The 25089-nt window shown below is 38.5% G+C and overlaps 1 protein-coding gene across 1 annotated transcript; it reads left to right on the forward strand.

Moving 5' to 3' along the window:
• Positions 1–1905: 1905 nt before the first annotated feature.
• LOC109206907 (ethylene-responsive transcription factor ERF054-like) lies at positions 1906–3222 on the forward strand. Its single transcript, XM_019369777.1, has one exon. It carries the CDS (start codon positions 1906–1908, stop codon positions 2959–2961), a length of 1056 nt encoding a protein of 351 aa, XP_019225322.1. The 3' UTR covers positions 2962–3222.
• The last annotated feature ends 21867 nt before the right edge of the window (positions 3223–25089 follow it).

Raw genomic sequence — 25089 nt, forward strand, 5'->3', positions numbered from 1 at the left:
GATGGTATTATGCACTTAGCGTGCTTGTGACCGATATTCGGTATTTTGTGGTAATGAGCAATTTAGCTCGATGTGCACCTCCTTAGGTGAGTGTTATGTGTGGATCGGGTGGCACGCCACCATGGATATGTTATTCGGATCGGGTTGCGCCGCAACAGTGTGATGTTGAATACAGTTTTCATACTTCATCTTATGTGTGTTTGTTTTCCATTTTTCTGAGGGAAGTTCATATTAGTTGCGGGAGTCGAGTAGTTCCTTCCAGAGTTCATTTTCCTTATACATCGCGTTCGAGTTCATAGCCTATTGGCACATTGTGGCATCATATGGGACTTTTGATCATGTCCGGGATGGCCTATTGCCTTAGCTTTTCGTACTGGGTGAGACGAGATAATTGGATTAGGATCAGTGCAATCTGATTATATGAAGTATACTAAGGAGCTAAGACCATTATTTGGTTCAGACTGAGGTGATGGTTCTTGTCAGGGGCATAGACCCTATGAATCGTTGATTCGGCAGTTGGTTATGAATTCCTACACATCCCTTCCGTCGTGGCGGCATTACGAGAGTTGGAACAGGACTTATATATGTCATGGGGTGCATTGTGAGCATCAGATTCGGGAAAGATTGGCTATTACGATCAGAGAGTGTTATCATGGTCTTGTGAATGATGGGGTGCATGGTGTGAATTCAGCAAGGGTGTGCAGTCATGTTCTGGTACAACGTGTGGTGATTGATACAGTGTTCATATGTCGAAAGCAGGCCTGGCAAAGAATTTCGGATGTAGAAACTGGGCTCCAAGGCTTATTTGCTTAAATGAAAGAGGTTATCTTTAGATTTGATCGAGCTAATGTGCCCAACTAAATTGTGTTAGCACAGGTAGGTGCACGAGGTATTAAGTAGTGATTCCAGACAACCCCAGCACAGTTCCTAGCATGTTCGAGGACGAACGTATGTTTAAGTGGGAGAGGATGCAACGACCCGACCAATCGTTTTGAGCCCTAGCGCGCCGTTCAGCAGTTCGAGGCCATGAGCAGCTTGAATTCAGGTATTATGACTTGTTCGCGTGGTCGGGATTAAATTTCGGGAAGTTCGGAGTCGACTTGGAGAGGAAATTCTCATTTCAGAAGCTTTAAGTTGAAAGAATTAGCTAAGATCGAATTTTTGAGTAATCGACCTCGGAATGATTCGAAGGTTCCAGCAGGTTCGTGTGATGATTTCGGACTTGGGCGTATGTTCGGGTCAGGTTTTGGATGACCCGGGAGCGTTTTGGCGCCTATTGTGGAAGTTAGCATTTTGGAAGAAATTCTATAAGTTTGGGTTGAAGTGCATTTCAGTGTTATCGATGTCNAAAAAGGCCAATTTGAAGAATCTTTTTCCTCTATGGAAAGTAAAGAATCCCAAACGTTACAGGAATTGAAGTGCTAAAATTTTTGCCTAAATTATTTGACGTTCAATTTGTTATTATTTCTTTTAAAAATATGATACATTACATGGTTCAAATAAGAAAATATTTAATACGCAAAATTTAGTTGAATTTAAAGTCCTAAATATTAGGAAAATAATTAAATGACTATTTCTAAATGTAAAAAATCAAATGACTATTTTGTTTAGTGTGAACTATAGTTTTGAAGGATAAAAAAGACGAACAACATTTCGCTAAGGGCTTTCGTACTTTTAATATAGTATAAATAGATAGGTAGGTTTTACAACAATATAATTTTTTTTAAAAGGGCCTAACATTAAAGTTTAGCTTTGGCCACTAAACTTATTGAGCGGCGCTTGTTCTTTGTCCTTTTAAGTTCTCAATTCCCTGATATCTTAGTTTTTTCATTTTGTGATTTAGTATTCAAGAAAGCTAGCGCCAAGAATTGTAATAGCAAATCAAAGAAACCTTTGGAAGAAGAAATGAATTGGCAGAGAGATAACGGCAAAGACTTGAACACTAGCTTTCGAAAGAAGATCAAAATTCCTGAAAACCAACTCTGTTTTCAATCCTCTGTTTCTTCATCCCACCAAACTCTGTTACCACCCTCTGTTCCTTATAATGCTCCCACACACATAGCATTTTCTCCTACATCTTCTTCTACTTCTCCTTCGTCGATGGTCGTTTTTCCTTTTGCTTTAGATGGAACTCAGCAACCCACGGAATGTTCACATCAATTAATATCAAACAACACGCCTCTGTTTCGGCCGCTGCATCAAAATCAGCAGCAAATGATCTCCTTTACCGCTCAACACCCACAATATTTTTCAAGGGAATTGGGACCATTCCAGCATCAGCTGCAGCATTGTAATGAAACACTGAATTTAAGTCCAAGAGGGAGGACTACAATGTTGAATAAGTCGGGACAGAGTAACAGGGTTCCCCTGTTTAGTCCTCTGTTACAGCATCCTTATTCAACGACGAAACTGTACAGAGGAGTAAGGCAGAGGCATTGGGGTAAATGGGTAGCTGAGATTCGTCTTCCTCGTAAAAGGACTCGTCTTTGGCTTGGTACTTTTGATACTGCTGAAGATGCAGCCATGGCTTATGATCGCGAGGCCTATAAGTTACGAGGAGAGAATGCGAAGCTCAATTTTCCCGAGCTCTTCCTTGATAAAAACAAAGCAGCATCACCAGAGAATCTTCAGTTGAAACAACCTCAACAGCCACCATCTGAATGTGGCAATTTTGAAGAGGAAACAGGATCAAGTGAGGTTATAGCTATTGATGGAGTTCAAGGGAATGTGGAGAATTGGGGTGCAACATTATCTGATTTTGAGGCTTGGTTAAATGCAATACCAGTAGGTTGGGGTCCAGGAAGTCCAGTTTGGGATGATTTGGATACTAACAATAATCTCATCTTGCCCCAAACTATAAATTTTGGAGATGTTCATCAGCAGAAACCTCATAATTCTGATCTTCAAGGCACGATGAAACCCGCAGAGGAACACGTTGGCTTAGAATTAGACCTTCTGTAGACGGAACATCAAACTTCTTGATAGGCCTGAGAAATTTTGGAGATCCTTTTGAATTCTCCAATTTGTCTTTCCTTCTTACACCTGAAACAATATCTGCAGAATGGCTGCATATTTTTTGCCTTTTTTGCAGAGGTAAATTTCACTAGTTAGCTTTTACATCTAGGACTGTAGCCAGTATCAATACTATCATGACTATCTAGTTATGTTGTTTTACTGTATTTTTGGCTGTTTAATTACTAGCTTTTGCTCTAGTTGTTTATAAATTAGGACCAATGTTAAGGAGATGGTTTTTTAATCTCCTACCCTTGATGGTCACTTATTGTTTATACTATTGCTTTCTTTTTTGAGTTTCTATTGGAAACAGTCTCTCTGCCTTTACCGTAGGGGTAAGGTCTGCACACACGCTACCCTCCCTGGACTCCACTTATAGGATTATACTGGGTTTTTTTGTCGTTGTTGTTGTACTCTTGATGGTCACTCCATTGCCAGCTCAACTTTTATCAGCAAGGATGGAAAGAATAAAAGTTTCTGTAGTCTGTAGTCTGTAGTCTGTACGTTGTAATGCTTGTTTAAGTTGTTATCTTGTAATTTCCTGTTGTCTTCTGTAAAATATCAGTTCAGCAGTTATCCTCTTTTGATCCAATACGAATATTCCCAGTTTTTAAGTCATTATTGATGTGTGCACCTACTGCTATGTATTTATGCACTATGTCGATACCACAAAGTTAAATGTTTGGATATAGATTTGATTGAAACTTGAAAAAAGAGTTTTTGAAATTGTATTGAAAAATAATTTTTAAAAATTGAAGTTGTGTTTGGACATGCATTTTAATTGGACAAAAAAGCTGAAGTTTTGTGAGGGAAGAAAAATTTTCACCTAAAAACTGCCCTAAACTAGTTTTTGGGAACTAGAAATTTTTTGAAAATTTTTCTCCCAAAACATGATCATATTTTATAAACAAACAATGTTTTCATTTTATTTTTCTTTTTGAAAAAATGAAGCCAAAATCTATGGCTAAACGGGAGCTTAAAAGCCGAATTGTGACAATAAACCGGCAATACTTGCACAAAGTTCATGTTATTTGCTTTAGTTATCACTTAGACATATTATCTATTATTAAAACACTCTTCGATTTGCTAATATTATTATTAATCTTTAATTATATATTTTTCAAAAAATATTTTTTACTCACCAATCAAAAAATATCTTCATGAAGAATCAGTGAAAATTACTTCCGTCATACAAAACACACTCTAAAAATAAAAAAGAAAAAACGGTAGTTCGTGATTACGGTATATAACTCGCAGTTTAGGTAACAATCATCACTCAAGCATCTAGAGCCACAAACAGTAGTAGTATTACATAACGAATGGTACAAATGTACAATACATTTTTTTTTACAAAAGTTTATTTTTCTTCGACTACTATATATGCCCTTCCTATATAATTTTTAAGTAGATATTATTTCAAAAGAATTTTAAGGTTTTGATACATTAATGCAGGTCAAAACTAGATAATTTGGACTCTCGCTTTCCAAACCTAACTTTTTTTTTTGGAAACAAAGGGAATAAATATCTTGGATTAATAACAAAAGGTTACATATTGTATACTTAGCATGCTTTTCGTGGTTAATTACTATTTTAAAATCTAACTGGAATTTGGTATAATATTGACAAATATTTTGTTTGACAAAAGTGGGTCCGTTAGCCGTCCCATGAGATCATCTTCACTTCTTGACGAGAAAATGATAAGCTTAAAAATTATAATATAATAAAAGATGAAAAATCTTAATATGTGGCCGGTTAGATAGCTAATGATTAGGTTTAATGATCCTTGCTTAGACTTGAGCATGCTCAACATTGATGTCATGGTGCGGCTGCAGTACTTTGATCTCTAAAATAGAAAATTAATTCCCATGTCAATTTATTAATGGAAGTGTCCTTTTTTGTGTATATGTTCGAAAGATCTGTATTTCACTTCGTACTCAATGTCCGGCATGTATTTTGTGACTTAATTAATTCGGATTCACATTGGAATGTTTTACTTTAGGGTAAAGCTCTACTACCAAAGATAACTGCATTGGTGTAAAAAGAGCATTACACGTGGAATGTCAGTATGCTGACAAAGCACGACGCGTGGAGCAATGATACAACGACAAGTGGCGTTCTCAATAATAGAATGAATTGGGAGAGGAAGGCATGAGAGAAATACCCACGAGACAGTACATAGAATAGAACCGGGCTTTATAGTTGCCAAAGAAAAGGCAAGGACGGAATGAATAAGAACCAAAAGAAGGGAAGATACACGAACCGGAAGTAAATAAAGAAGGAAATCGAAACAGTTATAAGGCATTTATAGCAATAAATACACCAGTTACAACTATCTGAGGTACTGGGCAATCAATACAATTAATGCCTATAATAAATCCAAATTACGTGAGGAAACCGTTATGATTGTAAACTCCTATATAAGGACACATAATTTTACTTGTAAGGACAGATTCCAAGTACTATTGAAATATACTCTTTATTTCTCTGCTTTATCGAAGTTCTCAGCCTTGATCGTATAAATTATCCATCAATTTATTCTTTATTTCTTTCATTATATTTTCTTTACCATTCTTATTTTTTTTCCTCAATAACATTGTGAAAGTGAAGTAAAACTTGGTTATTAGTAACCCGTTTTCTTCTAAGTTTAGACTTTGACCGATAAATTTATTTTTTGGTTAAACAAATTGGTTCCGTTGCCGAAAATATGATAATCTTTTCCCTTTCCAAATTTTTTTTCTGACAGCCAACCATGTCAACTGTCAACGAAAATAACTAGTTGAACCTACAGGAGGGAGCAACTCCACCATTCCCTTCTCCGCAAGGATCTCCTCAACAGTCCCGTGAGGGGTCACCTGAAAGATCAACATCACACGTGAATGATCATCAAGGGACGAGCAGACTGTTGAACAAGATGCTTTAAAACAATTGATCGCAGAACACGTGCACAGAGCTCTTCAAGCCTTTGTTAGGGGATTTCCAACTGCGTCGCAAACTCCTCCTCCGAACAATACCTCAACCCTGGAAAACCCACGCTCAGGGTTCGCCAATTTTGGAAGCGGAGGAACTCCTAATGAATCTCGTGATGGAAGGTCAGGTACACCAAATAACTCTGATTTACAAAGCTTGGTACTAACTCTGCAGAAACAGCTGAAAGAGCAAAATGATCGCATAGAACAAATACCTGGTGTACCTCATGTGATTAAAGGAGTAGATATTGATAAATATTCATAACAACCCTAAAAGCCAAGTGCAGCACCTTTGCCGATTCCTAAGAAGTTTAAAATGCCTGACATTCCAAAATATGATGGAACAACTGACCCTCAAGATCACGTAACTGCGTTTACAACTGGCGTGAAAGGCAATGATTTAACCAAGCAGGAAATCAAATCGGTTTTGGTTAAGAAATTTGGTGAAACACTCACGAAAGGAGCATTAACGTGGTATTCTCTCTTACTTGAAAACTCTATTGATTCTTTTGCTGAGCTTGCAAATTCATTTATAAAATTACACTCGGGAGCTCAGAAAGTTGAAAAAAGGATGGAAGACATCTTTAAGGTAAAACAAGGAAACACATAACTACTCAGAGAGTTTGTGGATAGATTCTAACGAGAGAGGATGATGTTACCACGAGTACCAGACAATTGGGTAGCCATGGCAAGTAATCTAAATGAGAAAAGTTCAGAAGCCACGAGGAGACTTAAGGAAAGATTGCGAGAATTTCCAGCAATAACTTGGAATGACGTGTACAATAGATACAACACAAAGCTGCGGATAGAAGAAGATACGGTTGCACAACCGAGGGTTGATGAAAGAGCAGGGTCAAGACGTTCAGAATTAGAAAAAAGACCCGGGACGAACAGGTACGAGCCTTACATGGGTCCTGCAGGTCGAGATTCTCGGTCCAAACAGGAAAAATTACGATCTGAATCGAGATCAAGACAGAAAGATGTGGGTTCTTCATCTAGATTCAGAAAGGAATGGGACATACGAGGTGATAACTCAAGCACACATGCAAGAATCGGAGATTATAGTTTTAATGTCAGTACCTCTGAGTTGGTGGCTGTTTTAAGAGGTATGGGAGATAAGGTGCGGTGGCCTAATGAAATGAGATCAGACCCAAGCAAAAGAAATCCAGATTATTGGTGTGAATTTCACAACGATCATGGCCATAGAACAACGGATTGCAGGTTATTACAAGGAGAGGTCGAGCATTTGTTGAAGCAAGGTTATCTAACTGACCTGTTCAGCGAGAAGGGTAGACAATCATATATGAAGAACAGACAAGAACCTCCTAAACCCCCGTCCCAAAAAGAATAGTTAATGTAATAACCGGGGGAGATGAAGTCAATGGTGTGACTTATACAACTGCAAAGAAGACGTCAAAAGTCACAGTCACTCATGGGAAGCGAATACGCCAAACCTTGGAAAGAGGTAGTATAACATTTGATGACGAAGATGCTGACGGCTTGATGATTCCTCACAATAACACACTGGTAATATCTTTACTTGTAGATGATACTAATGTAAAACGAGTTTTGATTGACCCAGGTAGTTCCATAAATATCATTTTACTAAGAGTGGTGGATGAAATGCAAGTTAACGACAAAATGATACCAAAGGCATGGTCTTTGTCTGGGTTTGATAATTCAAGTGTTATTACAAAAGGGGAAGTAGTTCTTGCTACATTTGCAGAAGGGGTTATCAAGGACACAAAGTTTCAGGTGATAGATACAGATATGGCTTATAATATAATCCTAGGAAGACCATGGATTCACGAGATGGATGTTGTACCGTCCACATTGCATCAAGGTATCAAATTTCCTTCACAGTAATGGATTCATCAAATCCGTGGAGATCGACATGCTTCTAGAAGTATTAATTCATTGGGGGCTACTAGCACGGCAAACGATGTTGCAGGCAAGAAATAGCAGTTACAGAATTCAGTTGAGGATGTGTTAATACAAACCTCAACTGAAGGCATTCCAGCACAAATTGATGTTGATTCAAGACCCGATGTTATTCAAGATCCAGAAGAAAATGAAAACATTAAGACAACTACCGAAGAACTCGAAGCGGTGGTGTTATTTATATACTGGCCAGACAGAAAAGTTTACATCGGAGCGAGCCTGAGCACAGAAATGAAAGGTAAGTTAATTGAATTTTTAAAAGCTAATGCGGATTGCTTTGCTTGGTCGTATTCAGATATGACAGGTATACCACTGGAGGTGATGACCCATAAACTAAATGAGGACCCATCATATCCGCATGTCAAGCAGAAGAAGAGGAAGCAGGGATCCTTCAAAAATCAAGTAATCCAAGACGAGGTACAAAAGCTTTTAAAAATTGGGTCAATACGAGAGGTAAAATATCCTAAATGGCTAGCTAATACTATGGTAGTTCCAAAATAGAATGGGAAATGGCGAGTTTGTGTAGATTATACTGATTTAAATAAAGCTTGTCCAAAAGATTCATTCTCTTTGCCACACATAGATCAACTAATTGATTCAACCGCAGGACACGAGCTATTAAATTTTTTAGATGCATACTCAGGATATAACCGGATAAAGATGGATCCTATAGATGAAGAGAAAACTTTGTTTATCACGGACATGGGGACTTATTGTTACAAAGTCATGCCCTTTGGTCTATAAAACGCTGGAACCACGTACCAAAGATTGGTAACTGAAATGTTTCAAGAACATCTAGGAAAGACTATGGAAGTCTACATTGATGATATGCTAGTAAAATCAGCACAGACGGGAGATCATTTTCAACATCTGTCAGACACTTTCCAGATTCTCTACAAATATAATATGAAGCTAAATCCAGAAAAATGTGCTTTCGGCGTAGCTTCAGGTAAGTTTTTAGGTTTTCTTGTTTCTAACAGGGGAATTGAAGTAAATCCTTCACAAATCAAAGCTATTGAGGAAATACCGGATGTACTCACAAGCAAAAAATAAGTGCAGAGATTAACAGGAAGAATATCAACCCTGGGGAGATTTATTTCAAAGTCATCGTGAAAAAGTTTTAAATTATTTTCAGTATTGAAGAAACAGAATCAATTTGAATGGACTGATGAATGACAACAAGCCCTCAAGGACCTGAAATCGTATTTGTCAAATCCGCCTTTGCTAGCCAAACCAAAAGATGGAGAAAGGCTGCTTATCTACCTTGCTGTGTCAGAAGTGGCGGTAAGTGCGGTGCTGGTACGAGAGGATAAAGGTAAACAATGTCCGATATATTATGTTAGTAAATATTTGTTAGATGCTGAGACACGATATCCTCATCTAGAAAAACTTGCTTTAGCATTAATTATGGCATCTACAAAGTTGAGACCTTATTTTCAATGTCATCCATCTCTGTAATAACTGCTTTCTCCCTGAGAAATATATTGCATAAACAAGAACTATCTGGTAGGTTAGCTAAGGGGGCAATAGAACTCAGTGAGTATGATATCATATATCAGCCCAGAACTGCAATAAAATCTCAAGTTTTAGCAGATTTCGTAGCAGATTTTAGCACGAATTTAATTCCTGTAGCAGAAAAGGAATTACAGGTATTTACCGGATCTAACCGGGGACTTGGATTTTATTTACTGATGGTTCCTCGAATGTTAAAGGCGCGGGCCTAGGTATTGTTTTAATTCAACCTTCAGGGGAAGTCATAAGACAAGCAATAAAATGTTATCCCATCACTAACAATGAAGCAGAGTACGAAGCTGTGATTGCAGGTCTAGAACTAGTACGAGAGCTTGGCATAGAACAGATTGTAATAAAAAGTGACTCGCAGCTAGTAGTTAACCAAATGCAGGGGACTTACATAGCAAGAGAGTTACGAATGCAACAATATCTGGAAAAGGTACGAGAACTAGTCAGACAATTTCAATCGTGGAAAGTCGTTAAAATACCCAGGGAGGAGAATGCAGAAGCAGATGCGTTGGCCAATCTCGCATCTGTTACGGAGATAACAAATGCAGAAAATGCTATTGTAATACATTTGTTTCATTCGGCACTCGACCAAGACAAGAACGAGGTAAACTTTAACAATTTAACTTGGGATTGGAGGAACGAGTTTGTTAACTTTTTGCAGTACGGAATCTTACCCAAAGACAAGAAGAAGTTCGCCAAAAAGCCGCCCGGTATTGCTTAATTCGTGGGAACTTATACTGAAAGATGTTCGGTGGACCTTTAGCACAATGTCTTGGTCCTTCACAAACAGAATACGTGATGAGGGAAGTACATGAGGGACACTGCGACAATCATGCAGGGGGAAGATCTTTGGTGAAGACTTTAATAAGAGCGGATACCGTTGGCCAAAAATGGAGGAAGAAGCAGAAAACTTTGTAGCCAAGTGCGACAAATGTCAACGATATGCCAATGACATGCATCGCCCAGCAGAGTTGTTACACTTAGTTATCTCGACTTGGACTTTCATGAAGTGGGGCATGGATATCGTAGGTCCATTACCTTAAGCTAAAGGAAAGGTACGATTCCTATTAGTCTTAATGGATTATTTTTCAAAATGGGTAGAAGCAGGAGCCTTCAAACAAGTGTGAGAAAAAGTGGCCAGGGACTTTATTTGGCAAAACATTATATGTCGCTTCGGAGTTCCAAAAGAAATCGTGTGTGACAATGGCCCACAGTTCATAGGCGCAAAAATTACAGAGTTCTTTTAGAGTTGGCAGATTAAACGGATTACATCTGCACCATGCCATCCCGTAGCAAATGGGCAAGCTGAGTCAACAAATAAAGTTATTATTAATGACTTGAAGAAGAGACTGGAAGAATCAAAAGGCAAGTGGCTAGAAGTGTTACCAGGGGTATTATGGGCTTATCGAACAACAGCGAAAACAAGTATGGGCGAGACTCCATTTTCACTCGTCTATGGAACTGAAGCCTTAATTCCAGTAGAAATAGGTGAACCAAGCATAAGATATAAAAATGCTACTGAGTAATCAAATGAAGAAGAGATGCAGACAAATCTGGATTTTGTAGAGGAAAAGAGAGAAGCATCGCTAATAAGGACGGCAGCTCAAAAACAGATGATTGAGCGATATTACAACAGAAAATCAAATTTGAGGTACTTCAATATTGGGGACTTCGTCCTCAAAAAGGTGTTTCGATCAACGAAAGAGGCTAATATGAGAAAGTTAAGTCCAAATTAGGAAGGCCCTTATAGGGTATGAGGCATCGCTGGAAAAGGAAAACATGAATTGGAAACTATGGATGGCAACATACTACCATCAAACTGGAACACTGCTCATTTGAAGAAGTATTATTTTAGATAAAAGAAATATCCACGGTCAAGTATTATCATTCAGATATAATTTTATTTTGTTCTTTTGAATTTTACTAACAATTTTAGATGATAGGCAAAAAGCTAGCCCGTACCAAATGATGATTTTAGACCCGAAAGACACGCGGAATACTGAATTATTCCCGGTCTAGGTTTCTATGTTTCTGATGAAAAGAAAGGGTTAAGCAGTCATCATCTAAAAGGTATATCTTCGAGTCTCGTGTGTATTTTCCTTTTTAAGGAATGGACCAAAAAGAAAGAGCAATCCAGTGTTCGAGATTTCATACTTCAAAGCTCTAATATTGGGGGGACTATATATATAGATAAAGAAGCAAAAGAGCCAAAAATCGAGCCTGAATCAAAAATCGTGAAGCAACTTTGAGAAGGTGTGAGCTCGCAATAAGAATACAAGATACATTCAAAGTTCATACAAGTTTCTAGGTTAAGGCCAAAATTTAGTCATGTGATAAAAAAACCCAATTTTGTTGTAACGACCCGACTGGTCGTTTTGAGTATCTGCACTTTGCTTGGTGTTTTGACGGCTCGAATATCTCCGTATGATATATTATGACTTGCGTAAATTATCGGTGTTGGTTTTTATGTTATCCAGAATCGATTTGGAAGAATGAACTTCAAGATTTAAGCTCTAAGTTGGAAGAGTTGATCAAGTTTGACTTTTAGCATTTGACCTTGAAAGGGAGTTCCGTTAGCTCCGTTGGTTTATTTTGGACTTAGGAGCGTAATTTGGAGGTCCGTAGTCGAATTAGTCTTGAAATGACAAAAGTTGGATTTTTGGGAAGTTTGACCGGGAGTGGACTTTTTGATATCGGAGTCGGACTCCGATTCCGGAAGTTGGAGTAGCTCCGTAATGGCAAATGTGACTTGTGTCCAAATCTTGAGGTCAATTGTACGTGATTTAATAGGTTTCGGCATCGGTTGTAGAAGTTGAAGTTTCAAAGTTCATTGATTTTGACTTGAGGTGAGATTCATCATTTTCGAGGTTGTTATGCGTGATTTGAAGCTTCAAGTAGGTTTGTTTTGTCATATAGAGCTTGTTTGCAAAATTTGGCGCTATTTGGAGTTGATTTGATATGGTTCGGACGCTTGGTTACGATTCTAGAAGTTATTGAAGTTAGTTTGATCTTCATGCATTTTGGCGTTCGATTCGTGGTTTTAGAGGTTATTTTGATGTTTAGATCGCGCGAGCGAGTTCGTGTTGTGTTTCTGGACCTGGGTGCATAGCTAGTTTAGAGCCTCGGGGGCTCGGGTGAGTTTCGGATTGGTTTCGGAATGAATTTTTCATAAACTTTGATTGCTGGTACTGTATCATCGCATTTGCGATATCTTTGTTGCAAATGCGATAGCCGCAACTGCGAAGCAGCCATCGCATTTGCAAAATCTGGGCTTCTGGGGAAGATTCGCATTCACGAAGATTACTGTCGCTTTTGCAAAATGTTGGTCTTCGCATTTGCGAAGTATTGGATCGCAAACGCGACCTTGACAAGAAATCTTCTGGTTCGCATTTGCGATAAGATGTTCACATTTGCGAACCCCATGTCACAAATGCGACATCCGCATCCTGTTAAATGCCGAGAATTCCGAGACTTAGCTTCATTTTGATATATTTTGAACCCTAGCTTCCATGAGAGGCGATTTTGGAAAAGGATTTTCATACCAAATCATTGGTCGTCGTTCGCTAGAGTGAGCCGAGCGGAGGCGAATTTTTTAAGGAAAAAGGCTAAATTGAGTGTTGGGTTAGCCGAATCGAGGTAAGTGTCTTATCTAACTTTGTTGAGGGAATTTTTCCTCCTATTTGACATTGTTTGCTACATGCGGGGGTGATACATATATGAGGTGACAAGCGTATATGTATGTGCCAGGGTTAATCATGCTCGGGGGGTAGATTATGTTATATTTGTGTTTGTAGAATTACGTGACCTTCTTGCTTCAGGCCTTACTTGACTCTTAGATACTGACATAGTCTTAAATGTTAGAAATCAAGACTTAGCTTATTTAATCCCGATCAAATTTGACGAAAATTCTGAGAATACATTGATGTGTCTAATTCGGTCATCATTAAGCGTAATAATTAATACATTACTACGGACGATATTCTTGAGATACTAGATTCTATACTTGTGTTGCAGATCATTGAAACACTTGAATAACACGATCCTTGAGGGTTATTGAACTATTGTTGGCATTGGGAAGTTGTGATTTGGATTCGTTTGGAATATCCGTTTAAACACTCTCCTTGATGTTATTTATGCTTCCTGCCTTGTTTGTCATTAATATACATATGCTTGGAAGGAAGAGCGTAAAGCACGAAGGGTGATGCCGTGCCATTGTATATACATTATCATGTGAGGGAGAGTGTAAAGCAAGAAGGGTGATGCCGTGCCATATTATTGAGAGTAAAAGCACGAAGGGTGATGTCGTGGCATATTATTGAGAGTAAAAGCACGAAGGGTAATGTCGTGCCACATTATTGAGAGTAAAAACACGAAGGGGGATGCGGTGCCATGTCATTTGAGAGTTAAATCATGAAGGGTGATGCCGTGCCATTTCATTTATATTGCTATGCTTTTATTATCGTGAGATCATGGCACGATGGGTGTTTCTGTGCTGGTGAGGACGAGGGACATGCATTATGATGTGATATCTATTTTCGTGTATACGTTTATGCCTTTACCTTGAGTTGTTATTGTGGTACTTATTGATCTTGTGTGACTTGTTGTTATTGTCATGTCCTTGATCTCTATCTCAATTGTTGTTGTGTTGCCCATGTCTTCTACTTGTTTAACTTGCAAATACCATGCCTATTTCCTGCTATTATAATCATACCCATGTCGTACCTATTCTGTTGCACGTTAGTACAAGCTATTTTTCTATGTTAGTCATTCATGCCTCTACTTGTTAACTTGTAAAGATCATGTGTTTCCTTCATATCTGTTATACCGGTATCTAGGCCTCCACTATGCTAGTTAGTTGAAATTAATATTCTTTGTCTTTCAATTACGGTCATTACTCACATGCCTTCCGCCTATTCTATTACTGTTTCTCACATGTACATCCTCGTTCATTATTGCTACTTGCGTATTTCCTACTTGGTAATTCCTGTTAATGGTTGGTACGGTTATGCATATATTAGGTGAGGATGAGATAAAAACACATAGGGTGTTTCCGTGTAATTGACTTGATATCTGAGTACATTTCTCATGCTATGAGAGTTATGAAGTGACTACTGTGATTTATTGGTTTCATTCTAAGGAAAGGATTGGGCGAGGTATTTGAAGATGCCAAATTGTGATCTCTGCTAACACTCGGTTATTGTTTTACGTATCTGTTTTATGCATTCTTCTATATTGTGGTATAGTTCTATTGCTGATTTACGGTGAAGGTTTTATCAGTAAGTATCTTTTAACTAAAAAAAGCCTTGTCACTACTTCTACGAGGTTAGACAAGATACTTACCAGTACATGGGGTCAGTTGTACTGATACAACACTTCTGCACATTGCGTGCAGATTTTTGAAGCGGAGCTGCTGGTGATGTCGGGTGCTGACTATGAAGATGTTCGTGCATTCTGGATATGGCTGTCACTTGTCCTTGGTAGCTTAGGTTTTTCTAATCTGTTATGTAAATTTCAAAAGCTGATTATTTGTACCAGCTTTGTAAATTCCAAGTCTTAGAAGCTCATGGTTCGTACTACCAGTTCTTGGGTCAAATTGTAAATGTTCAGATAATTCTTCTCTATTTTTCCTATAATCTCATTTGGATTATATTTTCTGTTAGTTGGCTTACCTAGCGGATCGAGTAAGGTGCCATCACGACTAGTGATTTTTGGGTCGTGACAAGGTGGTATCAGAGCCCTAGGTTCGTAGGTTCTACGAGTCATGAGCAAGTGTCTAGTAGAGGTCCTGCGGATCGGTATGATGACATCCTACCTATCTTCGGGAGGCTACAGGGCATTTAGGAAAAAATTCCTTTCTTCTTTCCTTATCGTGCGACCTTGTTTCAGCTTGAAATCTACAACTTTGACTCTTCCCAATCGCTCATATGTGATGTTGTGCACTCAGTATTCGCTATGTGTCGATGATTGATAATGCTGCAGATAGATTACGAAGGGCTATGGATGCTTGGTTATCATCGCGATGTGTTTTCTAACCTCAGAAGCAGATGCTGTGTTAAATCTTCTAGTCGTTCATTTGTGGTATGAGGCGGGTTCATATGTCTGGTTGGTAAGCATAGATTTAGGAAGATTGGCTGGTGGCCTGGCTATTGTGATTAAGGTGGGTTCATGGCAAGGTGTCAATTTGAGTATAACCGGTGGGCCATCTCCTGCATGATGAGTTTGGATCGTGTGTCTCGTATGAGGTTTCCATTCGGTGGAGTGCATATGTCATCATTTCAGAGCATTTGGGGAAGTTGTTTGACTATTGCAATGAGGGGTAAGCGCTTGGCAGAGTCTTCGGGGTATTTTATGATCAGAATTGCATGAGTTTTTGAAGTATTCAGCTAAATAGTCATGCGAGATCGGGGCATGCTGTGAAGATATGGTACTTTGGGTTGCTGATGAGGTGTTCTATGGCTTTGAGCTAAGTGGTGGAGTCTGCTAATGACGTTCGAATTGTAGGATCATGGGCCGTATCAGTTTCCAGACCGAGAGATTGCTTGGTTATTTATTTGAATAGGCTTATGCTGGTGAAGCACGTGTTGCTCGACGCGTATTAGCTGTGTATTGAAGATTAGAGTAAGATGAGTGGTTATCGAGAAGGTTCTGGCAAGTTCTAGGTCTTATGTAGCCTTTAAGGACTTTTGAATTTGTCTACGGGTGGGCTTGAAAACGGTTGCGAATGGTAATCGAATCTGCGGTATTTCCTTGTCAAGAAAGGTCGACATGTCAATGTTGGAGTGATGCAAGAAATGGCTTCAAGTTTTGAGGAAGTTCCCTTGGGGCGATCATATTGGATTGGGTTACCAGTCTGCGTGACTCGGTTGAGTTAGAGGTGATTGGTTCTGATTACTCGATTATGTGTTACTGAGTTCCGAAGAATTCATCATGGTTATGACCATGGCCGGAGTTGGTGTTTACACATGTATAGAAGCTATATTTCATATGGTGGTGTTCTCCTAGATTGAGTTAAATGAAAGATTCTCGGTTGATGAGGTGTTCAATTTGCTTATGGTTTAGAGTTGACTATGAGATTTTCGTGGTGTCACGAGTTAGCATGTTAGGGGCGATGCGCCGTATGGGGTTGAAAAGTTGCATATACAAGGTTGCGGTTTAGCTTTGGAGGGAGGGATATGAGGTCTTGATGACATGGACGATTTCGGGTGTCTAAGGTTTTGCTGGCACTATCTGTTCCCACCGGAGGAGAGTTCGCATGTTGGCAGATGCATTGTGTGTTGATTCATGAGTATTTTTTCGTAGAATGATGGAGTATAGGTGACACATAAACCATTTGAGTAGCGATGTTGGAATTGGATATGAAGATTCTGGTAATCGTGAGGTTTAGAGACTGGATGTTCTCATTGGCAGACTATTCCTTAACTGCGGGTTGTGAAGAAATGTTGAGGATTGGATGATTGATGGTAGGTGTTATGGAAAGGTTGCTACGGACTTTTGGAAGGTTAATTACATGTTTGGGGATGATCAAAAATTGGTTTGGAGGCTGCTTTTGAGCCTAATGAGAATGTGTATTCTGTATCGGTTTGGATTTGTTTGTTCTTGCGCAGTTGTTACCACATGTATATCATCGGGCGAAATGGATGTTATTCGCGCCTTGGTTTGTGTTATATGTTTCAAGATGGGTAGAAGCAGGAGCTTTCAAACAGGTGCGAGAAAAAGAGGTCAGGGACTTGATTTGGCGAAACATTATCTGTTGTTTTGGAGTTCCAAAAGAAATCGTGTGTGACAATGGACCACAATTCATAGGAGCGAATATCACAGAGTTCTTTCAAAGTTGGCAGATTAAACTGATTACATCTGCGCCATACCATTCTGTAGCCAATGGGCAGGCTGAGTCAACGAATAAAGTTATTATTAATAACTTGAAGAAGAGACTAGAAGAATCAAAAGGCAAGTGGCCGGAAGTGTTACCAGGGGTATTATGGGCTTATCGAACAACAGCGAAAACAAGTACGGACGAGACTCCATTTTCACTCGTTTATGGCACTGAAGCCTTAATTCCAGTAGAAATAGGTGAACCAAGTACGAGATACACACATGCTACTGAGGAATCAAATGAAGAAGAAGCAGACGAATCTGAATTTAGGTGACGAAAGGAGAGAAGAAGCGCTAATAAGGATGGCGGCTCAAAATAGATGATTGAGCGATATTACAACAGGAAAGCAAATCTGAGGTTCTTCAAGATTGAGGACTTCATCCTCAAAAAGGTGTTTCGATCAACGAAAGAGGCTAATGCGGGAAAGTTAAGTACAAATTGGGAAGGCCCTTATAGGGTTCGAGGTATCGCTGGAAAGGGAACATATGAGTTGGAGAGTATGGATGGAAGTATACTACCGTCAAACTGGAACATTGTTCATTTGAAGAAGTATTACTTCTAGATAAAGGAAGTACCGATGGTCAGGTATCAATGAAATATAATTTTATTTTGTTCTTTTGAATTTTACTAAAAATTTTAGATGATAGGCAAAAAGTTAGCTCGTACCAAATGATGATATTAGACCCGAAAGACACGCGGAATACTGAATTATTTCCGGTAAAGGCTGCAACTTTTCTGATGGAAAGAAAGGGTTAAGCAGTCATCATCTAAACGTATATCTCCGAGTCCCGTGTGTACTTTCCTTTACAGGGAATGGACCAAAAAGAATGAGCAATCCAGTATTCGAGATTTCATACTTCAAAGCTCTAATACCGGGGGGGACTATACATATGGACAAAGAAGCAAAAGAGCCAAAAAATCAAGCCTGAATCAAAAACCTTGAAGCAACCTTGAGAAGGTGTGAACTCGCAAGAAGAATATAAGATACGTTTCAAGTTCCTACGAGTTTTTAGGTTAAGGCCAAAATTTAGTCACGGGATAATAAACCCGATTTTGTATCTAAAAATCTACTACAAAGAAAGCAGTTGTGAAAGTGTTGTATGAATAATAGAGAAAATCATGTACCAAATTTATTTGACAGTTTAAATCATGAAACTTCCTCAAACTATTTCCTTTTTATCTATTTCGTCTTTCATATATTTACACCAATATGAAGATGAGACGTCATCTTCATCAGTGTTGTTTACATAAAAGGGCCCTCTTTTGTAAAAACCCGTGTTTATCAAAGTCACGGATTATTAGAGCATTTTCAAATGCAAGAGAAAAAGCTCAAATATCAAAGAGCAAAATAAAAACTCAAATATCAAAGAGCAAAGTAAACGGCAAAAGTAACCGAAACACATAAATTAAACTTTGGGAAAAAACAGAGGTATTCGTTTGTCATTAAATCCCAAAACAAGATAGGGGTAACCAAAAAACAACCTTCCTGAAAGAAAAAATAACAAACTTCCAAAAAGTTGAACAAACCAAAAACTAAGGATATCATCCACGGGAGCATCACTAATGGGAGAAGAAGGATTAACTTGAGAAGAAGAGGCATGAACATCAGCACCACCAGGAATGAGTCCATTTCCATCACCTGCGGGATCTTCAGGTGAAGAAAAGCTTTGACGTTGCTGAGTTTATCAATTGCTTCTTTAGCCTTAGCAATCTCAGCATTAAGATCAAAACCTTCGTGGTTGGATTCCATTAGAGTCTCAAGACGAGTGTTTAAAAAAGCCCAGCTCACATCCAATGACAGTTTATCCTCGAGAGTCTCATAGTCCTTCTCCCACTGGTCAATCTCAGCTCTCAGCTCTTCTTTTTTTGCTTCAGAGGCATCATAAGTTGTCTTCAAAGGAGCGAGAGAACTTTCCAAGAACTGAATCTTATTGGTAGAGGTACGGAGATCTTTTTGAGCTTGAGTAAGTGTTTGAACCAATTCTCCCGCATAAACCTCTTTTTGATTAAGGAGTTCTTTCAAACTCCTTATCTCCACAGTTGCCTTGGAAAGCTGTTCAGCGAAAGAAGATTCAAGTATATCTTTGTCCTTTTCAACTTGGCTAGAAGAAGCTTTTTCAACTGCTAATTCAGCAGCAATCATCTTCATTTGTTGTTTCAAAACATTCTTTTCTTCTGCCAAAACTTCTTTCTCCAGTTGTAGACCTTCGAATTGTTCCCTCCAGTTGTCAGCTTCGGTGCGAAAGTCTACAACTTGCTGCTCCGCTTGAAAAATCCTTTCATAAGCTCTGTGTCAATCAAGTTGATCTGCAAAAAAGCAGGAAGATTTATGAATAAGAAAGAGAAAAGAAAGGAAGTATAGTTAAGATTGTACCTTCAAAGAAGAATGGACGATATCGTTCATCCAAGTCAATGAGCTATGGCTTTCTAACTTCTTCTTCTCTATTGGGCCAATCAAGGGCTTCAACCATACATCAACTTGACCCGATTTTCTTAGTAAACTCCCATCTTCGGGAACCTCAACAACAATTCTTTTCATTGTCATCCCGCTGATAGAGGATCCAGTCTCTATGTGGGAAGCAGCTACGGGAATAGCAGACGAAGTGGACGCGGCCACGGGAGTAACAGTAGGAGAAGCAATAGGTAAAGACACGGGGGGAGGGGGGGTAATGAAAACTGAAGCTGGAAGGGTGGCAAGGGGCAAACCCTCGGAAACAGGCCCAGAAGCTTCATCACCCTTGAAGCCATGAGCAAACAATCTATCAACAACAACATCATAAGAAACCACTAAAAGAGCACTCTCTGGCTCATCAAAGAGTCTAAAAGGGACTGAACTTGTTGGAGGATCATGGGAGGAGTAGCTTCATCATCAGAAATTACGCGCCTCCTGACTTGTGGTCTTCGCACTAAAGAACCCTCCTCTTTCTCTTCTTTATCCTCAGAGCTACGGGCTCCATCAGCTTTCCTTTTAGAAGAAGAAGCACTTAAAATTCTTTCCTGAGCAAGACTCATAGAAAGCATGGTTGAGGGAACAGACGCAAGACTAATGCCACGAATGGGAAACCCTAATTAAAAAAAGGGCAAAATAAAAAACTCTCAAACCAACAAGGAAGAGGAGAGGAAAGATAGTAAGCAAAGGAAGTACCGTTCGCCTTCACTTTCCAGCCAAATCTCTGTGAAAGGTATTTCCAAGATCTCTTCTCCATAAGGGCAACAGTTAGCAATTTATCTACCCAAGCACGAAAGTTTGGAATTTCCTCAAAAACTTCCATGGTTGCTGAAAAAGAAAGCACGTGATCACATGAGTTTTTTTTTTAAAAAAAAAATAAAGAAGAAAAGAAAAGGGGAAAGCTTACGTGCAAAATCTCATTTTTCTGGAAAAGGCATGTTTTCTTCACCTACTAGAGCACTAGTGGGAACAACAACAAAACGGGCATACCAGCCACGGTCCCTATCATCTTCAGGACTAAACAGTACTCTCTTACTTCTAGCCACAAGAGAAAAAACTCTTTCACAAAATAGTTTAGGAGAGTAAATATGAAGCAAGTGTCGGAAAGAAAAAGGCATAGAAGCTAGATATGATAAATAACGAAGGCATGCAACATCCATCCAAACAATGGGGCCAATTTGTCCAAGACACATGTTGAAATAATGGCAGAATTCAATGATTACTAGGTCGATAGGTGGTTTGAACCCTAAAGTAAAAGGGTAAGTGTAAACAACAGAATAACCAGCTTGGTATGAAGTAATTCTCTGGTTGGAACCGGGAAGTAAGACAAGGAAATCTGATTTCCAATTACATTCTCTTCGAACCAGGGAAATAAGATCAGTAGTAATTAAGGTTGGATAAAGGTCGGCAGGACTGATGGAAGATATAGAGGAAACTTGATTTCTCATGGATTCGCGATCAGTTAAAAAAGAAAATTCTTGAGGAACAATCTCTGCAACTGTGGGTTCACGTACATGATCAGTTGAGTCTCTATTTTTGGAAGAAGATCTGGGGGTTAAAGGAGCCCTAGGCTTAGAGGAAGAAGGTTTGGCAGCACTACTCTGAGAGGAGGAACCACGGTTGGGTATTGAACCAAGACTACGAAGCCTACCACCCTTCCTACTTCTAGTGGGAGCATTAGAAGGAACAAATTCGTAAACAATCACAACCTTATGGAGATCTGGAGAAGACATGATTGTTTAAAAGAAAAATACAGAAGAAAAATGCAGAAAAATGTAAAGCAAGAAGAAGGTAATGAATATGGAAAAGGAAGGACTCCAAGAAATCAACAAAGAATGGATTTTTCATAAAGAGAAATGACCATTGTTAAAGTTGGTCATTATGAAGCGTCATAATGGAACCGGCACTTCGTGATTGACGCGGCCGCAGAAAAACCCTAAAAAGCGTTAAGAAACTGCAGAACCAATCGTTAGAAGCCATGTGGCATGGGCATTAAATAGATGTGATGTACGTCGCATCGGTTCTAAAGGAGAGATGATTATATTCGAAAAACGACGATAGAGAATTCCCGCCATAAAAGCTTTCCACTTCCCGAATATTTAGTAGAGAATATTCAGAAAGTGTGGGACTATCTGTATTGGTGTAAAAATAGCATACACGTGGAATGTCAGTATGCTGATGAAGCATGACGCGTGGAGCAGTGATACAACAACAAGTGGCATTCTCAATAATAAAATTAATTGGGAGAGGAAGGCACGGGAGAAACACCCACTAGACAGTACATAGAATAGAACCGGGCTTTATAGTTGCCAAAGAAAAGGCAAGGATGGAATGAATAAGAACCAAAAGAAGGGAAGATACACGAACCGGAAGTAAATAAGAAAGGGGAATCAGAACAGTTATAAGACATTTATAGCAAAAAATACACCAGTTACAACTATCTGAGGTACCGGGCAATCAATACAATTAATGCCCATAATAAATCCAAATTATGTGAGGAAACATTTATGATTGTAAACTCCTATATAAGGACACAAAATCTTATTTGTAAGGACAGATTCCAAGTACTATTGAAATATACTCTTTACAACTTCTTTGCTATATCGAAGTTCTCAGCCTTGATTTTATAATTTGTCCATCAATTTATTCTTTATTTCTTTTAGTATATTTTCTTTACCATTCTTATTTTTGTTTCCTAAATAACATTGTGAAAGTGAAGTAAAACTTGGTTACCAGTAACCCGTTTTCTTCTAAGTTTAGACTTTGACCAATAAATCTATTTTTTGGTTAAACAACAACTTCGTACTAAAAGGTTGAACTCAAGACGTTTAGTAGTAAAGAATAAAAGAATATTTATCCACCACAATTTGCTGGTAATTCAGTAAGATATTCGTGTGCTTTTAAGTGAAGACAAAACCTAGGACATGGTAATTTGCGTGTGAACAAACTTTTATAGTATAAGTTGAGCAATCATGCATAATATAAGGAACTATATTGTAAAAATGTTTGACTACTCTTAAAAAAATATGATTTTATTAGTATAATGCTAATATTCCTAATGATTATAGTATTAGACAAAAACTTGTAAAAGAATTAGAAGCTTCCTACATTGTGTTCAAAGTCATGTTCTAAGAACTTGTCATACAAGGAAAATAGGTCATTCTGCAAACCAAGATGAACTTTGTTTCTTAAAGAGAAAATAAGGAATGAATTCAAGGCTTCCATTTTCATTCTTTTAGGCTTTCGGGCAATTTCGATCTTTTCCACAGTTAAGACGAAGAAGTCTAAATCATTTTTTTTGTTAGCTAAAATATGAAATAGTATATTTCCATCCAATTAATCATTCAACTAATATAAAGGAGAAAATGGGTAGGGTATTTTCTTATAATATAAAACAAACATATGGATTAATTGTTGTTATATTCCATCACAACAACAATTATGCTTCAATCAAAGCAAGTTCAGACGGAGTAATATGAATTTTTACTATCCATGCATGTGTATTGCTCTATTTATGTTCATCTCAATCCAATTATATAGGAATATTGTATACGGTCAAAATCAGGTTTGCCCTTTTTGTATGGCTAATCGAGACCAAAACATGATGGGCCAGGGTTCAACCTCGAGTTATATCGAACCATGATGCTGTATTGGGAAAAATCAAGTTAACGTTTGATTTTAATTATATGCTGACATGACAAGACACGTGGATTAATAAAAGCGTGACAACTGGCAGAGAGTATTTGAAGGGCTATGAGACTTAACAGGTACGGGCAAGAATACCAGAAAATGAGAAGGGATGGTTACTCGGACCTCTTGGTAATTTGAAGAGATATCGGAGGAATGAACCTAGATAGCAAAAAGTACAGATGCGTATTATCCATAATTAATGAGCATCAATGATGGAAAACGTTACAGAATCGTCACGAAACAGTTACGATTGCTAATTATAACATTACATTAATGCCATTAATTGCTCATAATGACTCTGTTGTGAGAAGAAAGAAACGTATTACTTAGAAGTAGCTATAAAAGGAGAGGAATAAATATTTGTAAGGACACAAAATATTATTGGAACACACTGAGTTACTTTTCTTTCTTTTACTCAGCTATCGTTTAAATCAATTCTTCTTATTTGTTCCAAATTTGATTATCAGTAACCCGAGTTCTTCTAAAATTTAGCTTTGACCGAAATTTCTATTTTCTGGTTAAACAAATTGGTTCCGTTATCGGGAATATGATAATCTATTACTTTTTAAATCGACTCTTTTGTCAAATCAATCATGTCGAATGTCAATGACAACAACCCAAGAGACCATCAACACCAGGAGAATCCTCAAGGCAATGGAACCCCGGTCCCTTCCCCACGAAATTCTCCTCGGCAATCTCGAGAAGGAACTCTTGATGGACCTCAGTCAAATATGAATGATTAGTTTGAAAATGATGAGGCTATTAATGAAGCTTTGAAAAAGTTGATCGCTCAACAGGTCAGCAATGCTCTTGAGGCTTTCGCTAACCAGCTGCCGGTTGTGCCACCAACACCTACTCCCAACAACAACACTTTAAAAAATCCTCGCTTATGACTCGTTAACTCGGGCAGTGGAGGAACTCCTAGCAAATCTCGTGATGGAGGGTCAGGTAACCCAGTTAATTCTGATTTACAAAATTTAGTACTAACTTTGCAGAAACCGCTCAAGGAGCAGAGCGACCGCATCGAGCAAATACCTGGAGTGCCGCCTGTAATCAAGGGAATAGACATGGACAAATATTCACAACAACCTTGGAAGCCAAGTGCTGCTCCTCTGTCCATTTCGAAGAAATTCAACATACCCGATATTCCGAAATATGATAGAACAACTGATCCACGGGATCACTTAACTGCATTCACAACCGGTGTAAAAGTCAACGACTTGACCAAGAAATAAATTGAATCAGTATTGGTCAAAAAATTCGGAGAAACGCTCACTAAGGGAACATTAACATGGTATTCTCTTTTACCCAAAAATTCTATAGATTCTTTTGCTGAGCTTGCAAATTCATTTATCAAGCACACTCGGGAGCTAAAAAAGTTGAAAAAAAATAGAGGACATTTTTAAAATAAAGCAAGGAGATGCGGAGCTGCTCAGGGAATTCGTAGACAGATTCCAGCGTGAGAGGATAATGTTACCACGTATACTTGATAACTGGGCAGCTATGGCATTTGCCAGTAATCTAAATTAAAGAAGTTCAGAAGACACGAGGAGACTCAAGGAAAGTTTACGAGAGTTTCCAGCAACAACTTGGAATGATGTTTATAACAGATACAACACAAAGCTGCCGATAGAGGA

The sequence above is a fragment of the Nicotiana attenuata genome, unplaced genomic scaffold (genome assembly GCF_001879085.1).
Source record: "Nicotiana attenuata strain UT unplaced genomic scaffold, NIATTr2, whole genome shotgun sequence".
NCBI lineage: Eukaryota > Viridiplantae > Streptophyta > Magnoliopsida > Solanales > Solanaceae > Nicotiana > Nicotiana attenuata.

Excerpts from the sequence above, each read along its gene's own strand:
- LOC109206907 (XM_019369777.1), top strand. The coding sequence starts at position 1,906 with ATGAATTGGCAGAGAGATAACGGCAAAGACTTGAACACTAGCTTTCGA.